The 17,845-nt window shown below is 45.2% G+C and overlaps 1 protein-coding gene across 1 annotated transcript in view; it reads left to right on the top strand.

The window, feature by feature from the left end:
• Positions 1 to 17,845, top strand: part of LOC139540490 (copine-5-like) — a 318,345-nt gene that overhangs the window by 85,177 nt on the left and 215,323 nt on the right. The window contains exons 6-7 of the mRNA XM_071344363.1: positions 3,088 to 3,127; positions 7,798 to 7,874. Coding sequence (XP_071200464.1) covers positions 3,088 to 3,127; positions 7,798 to 7,874 — 117 coding nt within the window. The remainder of the gene's footprint in view (positions 1 to 3,087; positions 3,128 to 7,797; positions 7,875 to 17,845) is intronic.

The raw sequence follows: 17,845 nt of genomic DNA, 5'->3' as shown, positions 1-17,845 counted from the left end.
ATTCTGTATCCATGTTTATTCTGTATCCATGTTTATTCTGTATCCAGGGTGATTCTGTATCCATGTTTATTCTGTATCCATGTTTATTCTGTATCCATGTTTATTCTGTATCCAGGGTGATTCTGTGCATGAACAGGGCCAGCGACTTTTTAAATATGAGTCATTTGTAGCCATAGAGATTGGTGTAACAACTAAAAGCTACATGCATATAGCATTCTAATGATAGAATGCTGCTCTGCCTCTCCCCCTCTCCCCCTCTCTCTCTCTCTCTCTCTCTCTCTCTCTCTCTCTCCCTCTCTCATCTCTCTCACTTCCCCCTTCTCCCTCTCTCTCTCTCCCATCTCTCTCACTTCCCCCTTCTCTCTCTCTCTCTCTCTCTCTCTCTCTCTCTCTCTCTCTCTCTCTCTCTCTCTCTCTCTCTCTCTCTCTCTCTCTCTCTCTCTCTCTCTCTCTCCTCTCTCACTACCCCCCCCTCTCTCTCTCTCTCTCTCTCTCTCCCTCTCTCTCTCTCATCTCTCTCACTTCCCCCTTCTCCCTCTCTCTCTCATCTCTCTCACTACCCCTCTCTCTCTCTCTCTCTCTCTCTCTCCCTCTCTCTCATCTCTCTCACTTCCCCCTTCTCCCTCTCTCTCTCTCTCTCTCTCTCTCTCTCTCTCTCTCTCTCTCTCTCTCTCCCTCTCTCTCTCTCTCTCTCTCTCTCTCTCTCTCTCTCTCTCTCTCTCTCTCTGATGAGACTGGCTAGCTCTTGGGTTAATTGCTGGTCTTTGATAGCTCTTTCACACATGTAGAGATATAAATAGAGATAAAGAGCGTTTGGTTCCATTAAAAAAAGACAGTGGATCCATTCAAATAAAAAGTTGACCCTTCCAAGCCCTCCTTTTTAACATTAAATGTGTGTTTCATCTTCGTAGGGCTCATCAGTGCATTTCCTTCTCCTTGATGTGTCTACATTCATATGCAGATGATTAGCCTCATAACAACTAGCCTCCATTAGGGGCCTTCTATCTTACCACTATTACGAAGATCAAATGGAGGACCACCCCCTTAGCATTTACTTCTGGACTGATACATCTGAAAGGACCTTCATCTACCACAGGCCTAGTAAAATCTCTCTCTCTCTCTCTCTCTCTCTCTCTCTCTCTCTCTCTCTCTCTCTCTCTCTCTCTCTCTCTCTCTCTCTCTCTCTCTCTCTCTCTCTCTCTCTCTCTCTCTCTATCTCTCCCCCTCTCTCTCTCTCTCTCTCTCTCTATCTCTCCCCCTCTATCTCGCTCTCTCTCACTCTCTCTATCTCTCCCCCTCTATCTCTATCTCTCTCTCTCTCTCTCTCCCTCTCTCTCTCTCTCTCTCTCTCTCTCTCTCTCTCTCTCTCTCTCTCTCTCTCTCTCTCTCTCTCTCTCTCTCTCTCTCTCTCTCTCTCTCTCTCTCTCTCTCTCTCTCACTCTTTCCCTCTCACTCTTTCCCTCTCACTCTTTCCCTCTCTCTCACTCTTCCCCTCTCACTCTTTCCCTCTCACTCTTTCCCTCTCTCTCTCTCTTTCCCTCTCTCTCTCTCTTGCTCTTGCTCTCTCAATTTTCTATTTCAATTTAAGGTGCTTTATTGGCATGGGAAAGATATGTTTACATTGCCAAGGCGCGTGAAATAGATAATAAACAAAAGTGAAATGAAATGTCTATATACAGTGTTGTAATGATGAGCAAATAGAGTATATAGACTTTTCTATTGTGTTATTGACTGCATGTTTGTTTATTTCATGTGTAACTCTGTGTTGTTGTTTGTGTCGCACTGCTTTGCTTTATCTTGGCCAGGTCACAGTTGTAAATGAGAACTTGTTCTCAACTAGCCTACCTGGTTAAATAAAGGTGAAATACAAAGATAATAAATTAAATAGTTAAAGTACAAAAGGGAAAATAAATTGACATAAATATGGGTTGTATTTACAATGGCGTTCATTCTTCACTGGTTGACCTTTTCTTGTGGCAACAGGTCACACATCTTGCTGCTGTGATGGCACACTGTGGTATTTCACCCAGTAGATATGGGAGTTGATCAAAATTGGATTTGTTTTCAAATTCTTTGTGGGTCTGTGTAATGTGAGGGAAATATGTGTCTCTAATATGGTCATACATTTGGCAGGAAGTGCAGCTCAGTTTCCACCTCATTTTGTGGGCAGTGAGCACATAGCCTGTCTTATCTTGAGAGCCATGTCTGCCTACGGCGGCCTTTCTCAATAGCAAGGCTATGCTCACTGAGTCTATACATTGTCAAATATTTCCTTAATTTTGGGTCAGTCACAGTGGTCAGGTATTCTGCCACGGTGTACTCTCTGTTTAGGGACAAATAGCATTCTAGTTTGCTCTGTTTGTTTGTTAATTACTTGACACATTGGAAAGAATTATCTTTTAGTTTTCTCAGGATTTGGCTGGGTCTAATTGTGCTGTTGTCCTGGGGCTCTGTGGGGTGTGTTTGTGTTTGTGAACAGAGCCCCAGGACCAGCTTGCTTAGGGGACTCTTCTCCAGGTTCATCTCTCTGTAGGTGATGGCTTTGTTATGGAAGGTTTGGGAATCGCTTCTTTTCTGGATTCTCTCTCTCTCTGTCTCTCTCTCTCTCTCTCTCTCTCTCTCTCTCTCTCTCTCTCTCTCTCTCTCTCTCTCTCTCTCTCTCTCTCTCTCTCTCTCTCTCTCTCTCTCTCTCTCTCTCTCTCTCTCTCTCTCTCTCTGTCTCTCTCTGTCTCTCTCTCTCTCTCTCTCTCTCTCTCTCTCTCTCTCTCTCTCTCTCTCTCTCTCTCTCTCTCTCTCTCTCTCTCTCTCTCTCTCTCTGTCTCTCTCTGTCTCTCTCTCTCTCTCTCTCTCTCTGTCTCTCTCTGTCTCTCTCTCTCTCTCTCTCTCTCTCTCTCTCTCTCTCTCTCTCTCTGTCTCTCTCTCTCTCTGTCTCTCTCTCTCTCTCTCTCTCTCTCTCTCTCTCTCTCTGTCTCTCTCTCTCTCGCTCTCTCTCTCTCTGTCTCTCTCTCTCTATTTCTCTCACTCTCTTGCTCGCACACACACACATACACACACATAACCCGTGTTATCTGTCTGTTTCTCCTCCAGGTATGATGTGGATTCTAAAAGCCCAGACCTCTCCAAACACGTGAGTGGATACGCCTTCTCAAACCCAAAGCCAATGATAAACAGGGATTGGCCAATACTCCCAATAATAACAGAACAGGGATTGGCCAATACTCACAACAATTATCAACATGATTGGCCGATTCCATTGGATTTCAAAGTTATTATTGACCAATACAAGTTAACTGAGATAACAGAGTCATCAGAGTTAAAACCATAAAACTCATCATGAACAATTAATCTAATGTTCAGAGAGATTAAACACGTATTTCCGCTCTCTAATTGGCCAAACTCTTCTTATTTATGTCTTTGGTCTGATCGTGACATTGCATGGTTTGATTAGTTGTGCCTGTTGAATGCTGCATGGTTTGATTAGTTGTGCCTGTTGAATGCTGCATGGCTTTATTAGTTGTGCCATCTAAAATGGCGCCGACAGTTGAATTGAACTGATTCCAGAGGCCGACCAAAAACAACGCCGGCGGAGGAGAGGTGCTCGGAGTAGTCTTCTAATCAGACTTAATAGGCTCGCACACCACCCACCGCTTCCGAGTATATAACTCGCTTATGTTCAGTCTCTGGATAAAAAAGTTGATGAGCTCAGGGCGAGGATCTCTTTCCAGAGAGACATCAGGGATTGTAACATACTCTGTTTCACAGAAACATGGCTCTCTGGGGATATACTGTCTGTATCCGTACAGCCATCTGGGTTCTCAGTTCATCACACAGACAGGAATAAATATCTCTCTGGGAAGAAGAAGGGTGGGGGTGTACGTTTCATTGTGACAACATACAGGAAATCATGTCCTTTTGTTCACCCAAACTAGAATACCTGACAATCAAATGCCAACCGTATTATCTCCCGAGAGAATTCTCTTCGGTTATAGTCACGGCCGTGTATATTCCCCCTCAAGCCGATACCATGATGGCCCTCAAATAACTTCACTGGACTTTATGTAAACTGGAAACCACATATCCTGAAGCCACATTTATTGTAGCTGGGGATTTTAACAAAGCAAATCTTAGGAAAAGGCTTTTGAAGTTCTTTCAACACATCGACTGTACTGTAGTACACACGCTGCTAAAACAATCGACCGTTGCTACTCCAACTTCCGGGATGCCTACAAGGCCCTCCTTTCGGCAAATCTGACCATGATAGCATTTTGCTCCTCCCTTCCTATAGGCAGATACTCAAACAGGAAGTACTCGTGCTAAGGACTATTCAACACTGGTCTGACCAATCGGAATACTGACGGATATATTGATATGGTGACTGAGTTTATTTGATTTATTTTTCATGAACCTTTATTTCACTAGGCAAGTCAGTTAAGTCTTATTTACAATGACAGCCTACCAGTGATAATCAACATCCACAGCACCCAGGGAATAGTAACTGCCTTGTTCAGGGGAAGAACTACAGATTTAACCAGGTGACTGGGAATATGGCAGAATACAAACAGTGTAGTTATTCCCTCCGCAAGGCAATAAAACAGGCAAAATGTCAGTATAGAGACAAAGTGGAGTCGCAATTCAGTGGCTCAGACACGAGACGTATGCAGACAATCACGGACTACAGCGGGAAAACCAGCCGCAGACACCGACATCTTGATTCCGCACAAGCCAAACACCTTCTTCGCCTGCTTTGAGGGTAGGCCACCAGTGCCACCGACGCGGCCCGCTACCAAGGACTGTGGGCTCTACTTCTCCGTGGCCGACATGAGTAAGACATTGAACCCCTTTGTAACCCTCGCAGCATACCTAGCCGCATCCTCAGAGCAAACGCAGACCAGCTGGCCGGTGTGTTTACAGACATATTCAATCTCTCCCTAACCCAGTCAGCTGTCCCCACTTGCTTCAAGATGTCCACCATTGTTCCTGTACCCAAGAAAGCAAAGGTAACTGGACTAAATGACTATCGCCCCATAGCACTCACTTATGTCATGATGAAGTGCTTTGAGAGACTAGTTAAGGATCATATCACCTCTACCTTACCTGACACCCTAGACCCACTTCAATTTGCTTACCGCCCCAATAGATCTACAGACCATGCAATCACCATCATACTGCACACCGCCCTATCCCATCTGGAGAAGAGGAATACTTATGTAAGAATGCTGTTCATTGACTACAGCTCAGCATTCAACACCATAGTGCCCTCCAAGCTCATCATTAAGCTTGAGGCCCTGGGTCTGAACCCCACCCTGTGCAACTGGGTCCTGGACTCGCTGACGGGCCGCCCTCAGGTGGTGAAGGTAGGCAACAACACCTCCACTTCGCTGACCCTCAACACAGGGGCCCCACAAGGGTGCGTGCTCAGCCCTCTCCTGTACTCCCTGTTCACCAATTACTGCTTGGCCAAGCACGCCCCCAACTCAATCATCAAGTTTGCAGACGACACAACAGTAGTAGGCTTGATTACCAACGACGACTAGACAGCCTACAGGGAGGAGGTGAGGGTCCTGGGAGTGTGGTGCCAGGAAAACAACCTCTCTCTCAACGTCAACAAAACAAAGGAGGGGAACTCCTTTGGACTTCAGGAAACAGCAGAGGCGACAGGACCACAGTGGAGAATTTCAAGAGTGTTCAAAGCTGTCATCAAGGCAAAGGGTGGCTACTTTGAAGAATTTAAAATATGAAATATATTTTTATTTCTTTAACACTTTTTTTGGTTACTACATGATTCCATATGTGTTATTTCATAGTTTTGATGTCTTCACTATTCTTTTACAATGTAGAAAATAGTACAAATAAACAAAAACCCTTGAATGAGTAGGTGTGGTGAAACTTTTGACTAGTACTGTACATATACAGTATATATCCATACAGTATGAAAACAAAGTTATGAACAGTTTGTTTGTTCATACAATGCTGTTGTTTCTAGAAGTGGATGGCTCCATGACCATACAGTAGGACACACCTCCTGTATGCTCAGTCCGCCTGTATTTTTATTTATTTTTTATTTATTTTACCGTTATTTTACCAGGTAAGTTGACTGAGAACACGTTCTCATTTGCAGCAACAACCTGGGGAATAGTTACAGGGGAGAGGAGGGGGATGAATGAGCCAATTGTAAACTGGGGATTATTAGGTGACCGTGATGGTTGAGGGCCAGATTGGGAATTTAGCCAGGACACCGGGGTTAACACCCCTACTCTTACGATAAGTGCCATGGGATCTTTAATGACCTCAGAGAGTCAGGACACCCGTTTAACGTCCCATCCGAAAGACGGCACCCTACACAGAGCAGTGTCCCCAATCACTGCCCTGGGGCATTGTGATCTTTGTTTAGACCAGAGGAAAGAGTGCCTCCTACTGGCCCTCCAACACCACTTCCAGCAGCACCTGGTCTCCCATCCAGGGACTGACCAGGACCAACCCTGCTTAGCTTCAGAAGCAAGCCAGCAGTGGTATGCAGGGTGGTATATGCATCCAGTGAATAATATGTAGTAGTATTAGTAGTGGTACAGTAGTTGTAGTATTATTATGTATCTTCATTGTCAACACCATCATTTCTCATGAAATGTTTTTATCCACTGGTCTCCACATTTGAATTGGATAAACGGGATGTACAGATGTAGGATCTTAATTGGACCACTCTTTTATTACTGAAAGTTTTCCTGCAAAGCAGGACATGCAAACTTGTTGAGTATTTGAGTATAAAATAAAGGCTTCTAATGTTCGTAATTTCCACTTTGAAAATTCGGACATGATTTGACCGAAATAAAAATATATCAACCGCTACAAAAACAGCCATTAATTATAATCCACATAATAATTCAAAAAAATTATTGCGGCAGGATTATTTTCCTACTGTAGCAAACTGGCTCAAATTAAGATCCTACATATATATGAATCATCATGTCACTATTTGAATGCTAATAAGAAAATAACATTCTGTTGGTTGGGAGACTGTTGGGACAAAAGGCATTTAGAGAGGTCTTCATACACAGAAGAACTCATTTAACAGATTATTTCATGTATTTGGATTTAAAAAACAAGGTTTGCATTTCTCCAACTGTAGGATTTTATTTATTTTATTCCACCCTGATATTTCTATTCACTAACGGCTCTTCTATGACATCTCACCTGTATTATCTCCTGCTACACTTCCTAGTTTGAGCGGTGCTGGGTGTTCTGGGTATTGTAGTGTTTGTGTGTATATGATGTGTTCTGTTGTTGTTGTTGTTGTTGTTGTTGACCCTTCTGCCTGCTCTCCCCTTCTGGAAGCCATCTGATGTCAACGTACGTCTCTGCCTCTCTCCTCTCCTTCAGCACAGTAGCTGTAGTGATATTGTAGCTAGATATACAGAAAACGCACCCAGTTGTAACACATGGAACACACTCTACTAACCTCTGTATATGGCCTCCTTCCCTTTGTTTCACTCTCGCTATCCCATCACCTTGTCCAATGTTCACCCCACGTTGTTGCTTCCCCACTCCCTCCATCCATGTTGACTGTCCCTTTCCCTGGGTCTTCCCTTCGTAACCCTATGCCTCCTCCATCCTGTCTCTCTTTCTGTCTCTATCTATCTGTCTCTGTCTCTATCTATCTGTCTCTGTCTCTGTCTCTTTCTGTCTCTCTCTCTCTCTCTTGCTCTCTCCCGCTCTCTCCCACTTTAATTCTCTCTCGCGCTCTATCTCTGTTCTCTCTGTTCTCTCTCCCTCTTTCCACCTCCCTCCTTGTCCCCCTCTCAGGACTTCTTGGGTCAGGTGTTCTGTACTCTGGGGGAGATCGTGGGGTCACCTGCCAGTCGACTGGAGAAACCACTGGGGTGAGTCAGTCTCAGAGATCAGCTCTGTTTTTTATTAACCACTGTTGTCCTAAAGTGGTTCTCAAACCTCTCCTCAGTGACCCTCAGTCGTTTCACTATTTATTTGTATCCCTAAAGTAGCTTGACGATTCATTCACAAGTTTGAATCAGGTGTGCTGGTTCTGGAACAGCTGAAATGTGGTTGGGGGTCCCCGAGGAGAGGTTTGAGAAGCACTATCCTAAAGGAGACTATTATGGTTGACAGGTTGGCCTCTGTCCTGTGGTGCTGAACACCAGATCTCTGTAGCCTAGTGGTTAGGGCATTGGGCCAGTAACCGAAAGGTTGCTGGATCGAATCCCCGAGCTGACAAGGTAAAAATCTGTCGTTCTGTCCCTAAACAGGGCAGTTAACCCACTACTCCCTGGGTGCTGTGGATGTCGATTATGGCAGCCCACAGCATCTCTCTGATTCAGAGGGGTTGGGTTAAATGCTGAAGATGCATTCAGTTGTAACCCCCACTAGGTAACCCCCACTAGGTAACCCCCACTAGGTAACCCCCACTAGGTAACCCCCATTCCCCCTCTGGTTTCACAGCTGTCCATAGTGCTGAAATCTCTGATCACCTCTATTTGCTTTCTGTTAACGTAAGTCCGATACTATCCTCCAATATTCTATGTGCAATCCTCAACAATGACTCCATTAACATCCTGAACTGCCCTGGAGACACCAGAGCATCAAGGTGCAATGAACTCTGCCGATCATTTCATATACAGAGCAAAATAAACAACTAAATGCAGATTGAGCTAATTCTGTAGTGATCAACGGGACCTCTAGAGTTAACCATCCCTGCGATCTGATCGGGTGACTCGTATGTCTGTCATTTAACAATGAGGTAAGGTATGGACCGACGTTTGCACTAGAGGGCTTTATCAAAAGACACCAGTGTGTGGTTTACTCCAGTAGTCTCATTTCTCTCATGTTCTAATGAGACCATGTTGACAGAAGAGGGAGAGAAACACAGGAAAAGGAAGGAGAATAAAGATGACTGAAAATAAAGGAAGGAGAAAGGGAAGTAGAAGGAGAGAGAAAGAACGATAAATAAATCAAGTGTACTTGTTCCGACTGATGTATAATTATTGTCATTTGAGAACAGGGTGAGGCACTGAACCACAATTACTACAATTAGTCTGCTGCTAAACGGCTGGCGTACAACCATGGGGACAGAGGGAGGAGTTTAAGGTTGTAGGGGCTGTAGAGGACAGAGGGAGGAGGGAGGAGTTTAAGGTTGTAGGGGCTTTAGAGGACAGAGGGGGGAGTTTAAGGTTGTAGGGGCTGTAGAGGACAGAGGGAGGAGGGAGGAGTTTAAGGTTGTAGGGGCTGTAGAGGACAGAGGGAGGAGGGAGGAGTTTAAGGTTGTAGGGGCTGTAGAGGACAGAGGGAGGAGGGAGGAGTTTAAGGTTGTAGGGGCTGTAGAGGACAGAGGGAGGAGTTTAAGGTTGTAGGGGCTGTAGAGGACAGAGGGAGGAGTTTAAGGTTGTAGGGGATGAAGAGGACAGAGGGAGGAGGGAGGAGTTTAAGGTTGTAGGGGCTGTAGAGGACAGAGGGAGGAGGGAGGAGTTTAAGGTTGTAGGGGCTGTAGAGGACAGAGGGAGGAGGGAGGAGTTTAAGGTTGTAGGGGCTGTAGAGGACAGAGGGAGGGGTTTAAGGTTGTAGGGGATGAAGAGGACAGAGGGAGGAGGGAGGAGTTTAAGGTTGTAGGGGCTGTAGAGGACAGAGGGAGGAGGGAGGAGTTTAAGGTTGTAGGGGCTGTAGAGGACAGAGGGAGGAGGGAGGAGTTTAAGGCTGTAGGGGCTGTAGAGGACAGAGGGAGGAGTTTAAGGTTGTAGGGGCTGTAGAGGACAGAGGGAGGAGTTTAAGGTTGTAGGGGATGAAGAGGACAGAGGGAGGAGGGAGGAGTTTAAGGTTGTAGGGGCTGTAGAGGACAGAGGGAGGAGGGAGGAGTTTAAGGTCGTACGGGCTGTAGAGGACAGAGGGAGGAGGGAGGAGTTTAAGGTTGTAGGGGCTGTAGAGGACAGAGGGAGGAGTTTAAGGTTGTAGGGGCTGTAGAGGACAGAGGGAGGAGGGAGGAGTTTAAGGTTGTAGGGGCTTTAGAGGACAGAGGGGGAGTTTAAGGTTGTAGGGGATGAAGAACAGAGAGGGAGGAGTTTAAGGTTGTAGGGGCTGTAGAGGACAGAGGGAGGGGTTTAAGGTTGTAGGGCCTGTAGAGGACAGAGGGAGGAGTTTAAGGTTGTAGGGGATGAAGAGGACAGAGGGAGGAGGGAGGAGTTTAAGGTTGTAGGGGCTGTAGAGGACAGAGGGAGGAGGGAGGAGTTTAAGGTTGTAGGGGCTGTAGAGGACAGAGGGAGGAGGGAGGAGTTTAAGGTTGTAGGGGCTGTAGAGGACAGAGGGAGGAGTTTAAGGTTGTAGGGGCTGTAGAGGACAGAGGGAGGAGTTTAAGGTTGTAGGGCCTGTAGAGGACAGAGGGAGGAGTTTAAGGTTGTAGGGCCTGTAGAGGACAGAGGGAGGAGTTTAAGGTTGTAGGGCCTGTAGAGGACAGAGGGAGGAGTTTAAGGTTGTAGGGCCTGTAGAGGACAGAGGGAGGAGTTTAAGGTTGTAGGGCCTGTAGAGGACAGAGGGAGGAGTTTAAGGTTGTAGGGCCTGTAGAGGACAGAGGGAGGAGTTTAAGGTTGTAGGGCCTGTAGAGGACAGAGGGAGGAGTTTAAGGTTGTAGGGCCTGTAGAGGACAGAGGGAGGAGTTTAAGGTTGTAGGGGCTGTAGAGGACAGAGGGAGGAGTTTAAGGTTGTAGGGGATGAAGAGCAGAGAGGGATGAGTTTAAGGTTGTAGGGGATGAAGAGCAGAGAGGGATGAGTTTACGGCCCGTTTTGAGGATAACACAGTGCCACCAACGCGGCCCGCTGCCAAGGACTGTGGGCTCTCTTTCTCCGTGGCCGACGTGAGTAAGACATTTAAGTGTGTTAACCCTCGCAAGGCTGCCGGCCAAGATATAATGGAACACTAGTTACTTTAATAATGTTTACATACTGCTTTACTCATCTCATATGTATAAACTGTATTCTATTCTACTGTATTTTCGTCAATGCCACTCTGCTGAAGAGGAGGAATGAGGGACTGAAGAGTCTGAATGAGGGGCTGAAGAGTGAATGAGGAGCTGAAGAGTCTGAATGAGGGACTGAAGAGTCTGAATGAGGGGCTGAAGAGTCTGAATGAGGGGCTGAAGAGTCTGAATGAGGGGCTGAAGAGTCTGAATGAGGGGCTGAAGAGTCTGAATGAGGGGCTGAAGAGTCTGAATGAGGGGCTGAAGAGTCTGAATGAGGGGCTGAAGAGTCTGAATGAGGAGCTGAAGAGTCTGAATGAGGGGCTGAAGAGTCTGAATGAGGGGCTGAAGAGTCTGAATGAGGGGCTGAAGAGTCTGAATGAGGGGCTGAAGAGTCTGAATGAGGGGCTGAAGAGTCTGAATGAGGGGCTGAAGAGTCTGAATGAGGGGCTGAAGAGTCTGAATGAGGAGCTGAAGAGTCTGAATGAGGGGCTGAAGAGTCTGAATGAGGGGCTGAAGAGGATGAATGAGGAGCTGAAGAGTCTGAATGAGGGGCTGAAGAGTCTGAATGAGGGGCTGAAGAGTCTGAATGAGGGGCTGAAGAGTCTGAATGAGGAGCTGAAGAGTCTGAATGAGGGGCTGAAGAGTCTGAATGAGGAGCTGAAGAGTGAATGAGGAGCTGAAGAGTCTGAATGAGGGGCTGAAGAGTCTGAATGAGGAGCTGAAGAGTCTGAATGAGGAGCTGAAGAGTCTGAATGAGGGACTGAAGAGTCTGAATGAGGAGCTGAAGAGACTGAATGAGTGGCTGAAGTGTCTGAATGAGGGGCTGAAGAGGATGAATGAGGAGCTGAAGAGTCTGAATGAGGGGCTGAAGAGGATGAGTAGATGATGGAAGTGTGTAGGAGTGGTGTGTTTATGGTGTTGGAGTGTGATAGACCTGACAGAGGGGATAGGAGTGCATCACAGGGGTAAAAGTGGTGGTCGTGGGAGTGTGTCTGTTTGCTTCATGATTAAAGCACAACACTGCCTGTTTACCCTTACGGCAGGTACACAGGGTGTTTTATTACAGCAGACATGGAGGGATCATGGAGGGACCTGCAGGCATCTACAAGGAAGATCTGTACTGTAGATCATGTTGTTGAGGATTAATGAGCTTTGAGCTTATATCCAACTGGCTGGGCTGTGTGTGGGTGTATTTGCCACCCGTAGGGCGACGGCATAGCAGGATCATCAAACACACAGAATGCTGTGTGGTGCAGGTATCATCTCCTTGCTCCGGCCAAACGCTAGGCCACGCCCACGGATGTTACTTTCTTCTCCACAATGAGTCTGGATCTGAGTACCGTCCAGACCCTTCACTGAATGCAAACACATTCAGGGCTGTCTGATTGGTTCTGAAACCAATGGGTTGGGCCAGAGTCAGGACACACGTAGGTAAAGTGGCACTTTGAAAATTTGCCATTGGCTTTGATACTCTGATTGGTTATAGACGATCCAATCGCTGATGACTTTGTTTTGTACAACGCCCCCCACTGGTCATAAATGTCAAGAGGTCTGAATAGTCTATGTGGGTAGTAGTGGGAGAGGCTGTGACACACACACTCACACTGACACAAGATTTCTCTCTCTCTCTCTCTCTCTCTCTCTCTCTCTCTCTCTCTCTCTCTCTCTCTCTCTCTCTCTCTCTCTCTCTCTCTCTCTCTCTCTCTCTCTCTCTCTCTCTCTCTCTCTCTCTCTCTCTCTCTCTCTCTCTCTCTCTCTCTCTCTCTCTCTCTCTCTCCACACACACACACACACACACACACACACACACACACACACACACACACACACACACACACACACACACACACACACATTTTTATCATGCCTGCCCTCACCTAATATAGAAAAAGCCCGTGTGTATTTTGGTTCTCCTCTCCTCTTTCTCATGTAATTGTACTACTGGCTTTAATCTCATTTAATTAGGAAGCTGTCATTGTGTTGCTGGAAGGTAGTTAGATGCAGAGAGAGAGAACAGGAGGGATATGTGAGCCAAGAAGAAGAAGAAGAAGAAGAAGAAGAAGTAGAGGCAGCAGAAGAAGAAGAAGAAGAAGAAGAAGAAGAAGAAGAAGTAGAGGCAGCAGAAGAAGAAGAAGAAGAAGAAGAAGAAGTAGAAGAAGTAGAAGAAGAAGAAGAAGAAAAAGAGGAAGAAGAAGTAGAAGAAGAAGAAGTAGAGGCAGCAGAAGAAGAAGAAGAAGAAGAAGAAGAAGAAGAAGAAGTAGAAGAAGTAGAGGCAGCAGAAGAAGAAGAAGAAGAAGAAGAAGTAGAAGAAGTAGAAGAAGAAGAAGAAGAAGAAGAAAAAGAAGAAGAAGAAGTAGAAGAAGTAGAAGTAGAAGAAGAAGAAGTAGAAGAAGTAGAAGTAGAAGAAGAAGTAGAAGTAGAGGAGGCAGAAGAAGAAGAAGAATAAGAAGTAGAAGAAGTAGAAGTAGAAGAAGAAGTAGAAGTAGAAGTAGAAGTAGAAGAAGAAGAAGAAGAAGAAGAAGAAGTAGAAGTAGAAGAAGAAGTAGAGGAAGCAGAAGTAGAAGTAGAAGAAGAAGTAGAAGTAGAAGTAGAAGTAGAAGTAGAAGTAGAAGAAGTAGAAGTAGAAGAAGAAGAAGAAGAAAAAGAAGTAGAAGAAGAAGAAGTAGAGGAAGCAGAAGTAGAAGAAGTAGTAGAAGAAGTAGAAGTAGAAGTAGAAGAAGTAGAAGTAGAAGAAGAAGTAGAAGTAGAGGAAGCAGAAGAAGAAGTAGAAGTAGAAGTAGAGGAGGCAGAAGAAGAAGAAGAATAAGAAGTAGAAGTAGAAGAAGAAGAAGTAGAAGAAGAAGTAGAAGTAGAAGAACAAGAAGAAGTAGAAGTAGAAGAAGAAGTAGAAGTAGTAGAAGTAGAAGTAGTAGAAGTAGAAGAAGTAGACGTAGAAGAAGTAGAATTAGAAGAAGAATTAGAAGAAGAATTAGAAGAACAAGAAGAAGTAGAAGAAGTAGAAGTAGAAGAAGAAAAATAAGTAGTAGAAGTAGAAGAAGTAGAATTAGAAGAAGAATTAGAAGAACAAGAAGAAGTAGAAGTAGAAGAAGATGAAGAAGTAGAAGAAGAAGAATTAGAAGAAGAATTAGAAGAAGAATTAGAAGAAGAATTAGAAGAACAAGAAGAAGAAGCCTGTGTGAGGAGGGTATTTGACAAGACAGGTGTGAGGTGGTGTTTGTGTGTTTGTCTGAAAAGGGAGCTGTTTTATACCTTGATTTATTTCTGTTCCACTTCTATTGTCAAGGGCCTCTCCTTGTGTCTGGAGAGAGGAGACTCAGAGACGAGCTGGTAATTAATACAGAACAGTAATGAATGCATGATGAGCGGATCTGCCCCAAGGACTCAGGAGACTCTTCCTGCCGTCATTTATCAATTAAACATATTCTTTAGTGGTTGTATTGTAATAATTTCTTAATGACATGATATTGTTAAGTTATAAGTGACTACTGCTCACCAGGGCTCACCATGGCCCAGCTACAGCTTTACCTGGTTGTACAGGGATTTGTGATGGGCCTTATTCAACCAAAACCTGTATGTGGAAGTTTCTGGGTAAGGCAATAGAATGTTTGTGCTGTGAGGAAGTATGTCATGGCTGATATCCAAGGATTCAGGACCAAGTGTAGAAAAACTTATACCAACAGTATTTATAATCTTGTGGCGGGAGAGATATATAGATTGAGAGCAAGAGAGAGAGAGACAAAGAGAGAGACAGAGAGACAAAGAGAGAGAGAGAGAGAGAGAGAAAGAGAGACAAAGAGAGAGAGAGACAAAGAGAGAGAGAGAGAGAGACAAAGAAAGAGATACAGAGAGAGAACGAGAGAGAGAGACAGACAGATAGACAGAGAGACAGAAACAGAGCGAGAGGGAGAGGGAGAGAGAGAGACAGAAACAGAGAGAGAGACAGATAGAGAGAGAGCGAGAGAGAGAGAGAGAGAGAGAGAGAGAGAGAGAGAGAGAGAGAGAGAGAGAGAGAGAGAGAGAGAGAGAGAGACAGAGAGAGAGACAGAGAGAGAGACAGAGAGAGAGATAGAAAGAGAGAGACAGAGAGAGAGAGAGAGAGAGAGAGAGAGAGAGAGAGAGAGAGAGAGAGAGAGAGAGAGAGAGAGAGAGAGAGAGAGAGAGAGAGAGAGAGAGAGAGAGAGAGAGAGAGAGAGAGAGAGAGAGAGAGAGAGAGAGAGAGAGAGAGAGAGAGAGAGAGAGAGAGATATGGGACAAACACCAAATTGAGACTCTGCATGCAGAATTCTGCAAAAATATCCTCCGTGTACAACGTAGAACACCAAATAATGCATGCAGAGCAGAATTAGGCCGATACCCACTAATTATCAAAATCCAGAAAAGAGCCGTTAAATTCTACAACCACCTAAAAGGAAGCGATTCCCAAACCTTCCATAACAAAGCAATCACCTACAGAGAGATGAACCTGGAGAAGAGTCCCCTAAGCAAGCTGGTCCTGGGGCTCTGTTCACAAACACACCCCACAGAGCCCCAGGACAACAGCACAATTAGACCCAACCAAATCATGAGAAAACAAAAAGATAATTACTTGACACATTGGAAAGAATTAACAAACAAACAGAGCAAACTAGAATGCTATTTGGCCCTAAACAGAGAGTACACAGTGGCAGAATACCTGACCACTGTGACTGACCCAAACTTAAGGAAAGCTTTGACTATGTACAGACTCAGTGAGCATAGCCTTGCTATTGAGAAAGGCCGCCGTAGGCAGACATGGCTCTCAAGAGAAGACAGGCTATGTGCTCACTGCCCACAAAATGAGGTGGAAACTGAGCTGCACTTCCTAACCTCCTGCCCAATGTATGACCATATTAGAGACACATATTTCCCTCAGATCACACAGATCCACAAAGAATTCGAAAACAAATCCAATTTTGATAAACTCCCATATCTACTGGGAGAAATTCCACAGTGTGCCATCACAGCAGCAAGATTTGTGACCTGTTGCCACAAGAAAAGGGCAACCAGTGAAGAACAAACACCATTGTAAATACAACCCATATTTATGTTTATTTATTTTAACTTGTGTGCTTTAACCATTTATACATTGCTACAACACTGTATATATATAATATGACATTTGTAATGTCTTTATTGCTTTGAAACTTCTGTATGTGTAATGTTTACTGTTAATTTTTATTGTTTATTTCACTTTTGTATATTATCTACCTCACTTGCTTTGGCAATGTTAACACATGTTTCCCATGCCAATAAAGCCCCTTGAATTGAATTGAATTGAATTGAATTGAGAGAGATAGAGAGAGAGATACAGAGAGAGAGAGAGAGAGAGAGAGAGAGAGACAGAGAGAGAGATAGATAGACAGAGAGAGAGATAGACAGACAAGAGACAAACATACAACTAAATACCCCTGTGTAGGGAGGAGAAATAAAGAGGAAAAGAGAGGGAAAGGGAAAGGGAGAGATGTACATCAACAAAAGGCATCCGTTTCATCTCAACATCAAACTCTCTGTTGCTGTTCTGGATATTACTCCCTGTGCAGTCTTGCTTGGATGCATATTTTATTGAGGAGAATACATCCTCTCTGCCTATATTTACATAACCACTGAGATAAATAACCTGTGTACCTATTTCCTACATAGTACACTGCCTTTTTCCCAGAGCCTAATCAACAGTAATGCACTGTGTGTGGATCAGTGTTCCATTTGGGACAGAGCCATATAGATCAACCAGATAGAGACAGACTGGGTGGCTGGAGTCCTAGAGGGACAGTGTTCCATCAGAGCCATATAGTTCAACCAGATAGAGACAGACTGGGTGGCTGGAGTCCTAGAGGGACAGTGTTCCATCAGAGCCATATAGTTCAACCAGATAGAGACAGACTGGGTGGCTGGAGTCCTAGAGGGACAGTGTTCCATCAGAGCCATATAGTTCAACCAGATAGAGACAGACTGGGTGGCTGGAGTCCTAGAGGGACAGTGTTCCATCAGAGCCATATAGATCAACCAGATAGAGACAGACTGGGTGGCTGGAGTCCTAGAGGGACAGTGTTCCATCAGAGCCATATAGATCAACCAGATAGAGACAGACTGGGTGGCTGGAGTCCTAGAGGGACAGTGTTCCATCAGAGCCATATAGTTCAACCAGATAGAGACAGACTGGGTGGCTGGAGTCCTAGAGGGACAGTGTTCCATCAGAGCCATATAGTTCAACCAGATAGAGACAGACTGGGTGGCTGGAGTCCTAGAGGGACAGTGTTCCATCAGAGCCATATAGTTCAACCAGATAGAGACAGACTGGGTGGCTGGAGTCCTAGAGGGACAGTGTTTCATCAGAGCCATATAGTTCAACCAGATAGAGACAGACTGGGTGGCTGGAGTCCTAGAGGGACAGTGTTCCATCAGAGCCATATAGTTCAACCAGATAGAGACAGACTGGGTGGCTGGAGTCCTAGAGGGACAGTGTTTCATCAGAGCCATATAGTTCAACCAGATAGAGACAGACTGGGTGGCTGGAGTCCTAGAGGGACAGTGTTCCATCAGAGCCATATAGTTCAACCAGATAGAGACAGACTGGGTGGCTGGAGTCCTAGAGGGACAGTGTTCCATCAGAGCCATATAGTTCAACCAGATAGAGACAGACTGGGTGGCTGGAGTCCTAGAGGGACAGTGTTCCATCAGAGCCATATAGTTCAACCAGATAGAGACAGACTGGGTGGCTGGAGTCCTAGAGGGACAGTGTTCCATCAGAGCCATATAGTTCAACCAGATAGAGACAGACTGGGTGGCTGGAGTCCTAGAGGGACAGTGTTCCATCAGAGCCATATAGATCAACCAGATAGAGACAGACTGGGTGGCTGGAGTCCTAGAGGGACAGT

Source organism: Salvelinus alpinus, chromosome 2, assembly GCF_045679555.1.
Source record: "Salvelinus alpinus chromosome 2, SLU_Salpinus.1, whole genome shotgun sequence".
NCBI classification, from domain to species: domain Eukaryota; kingdom Metazoa; phylum Chordata; class Actinopteri; order Salmoniformes; family Salmonidae; genus Salvelinus; species Salvelinus alpinus.
The sequence above is the reverse complement of the archived record's forward strand: the minus strand, read 5'-3'. Positions and strand labels throughout refer to the sequence as shown.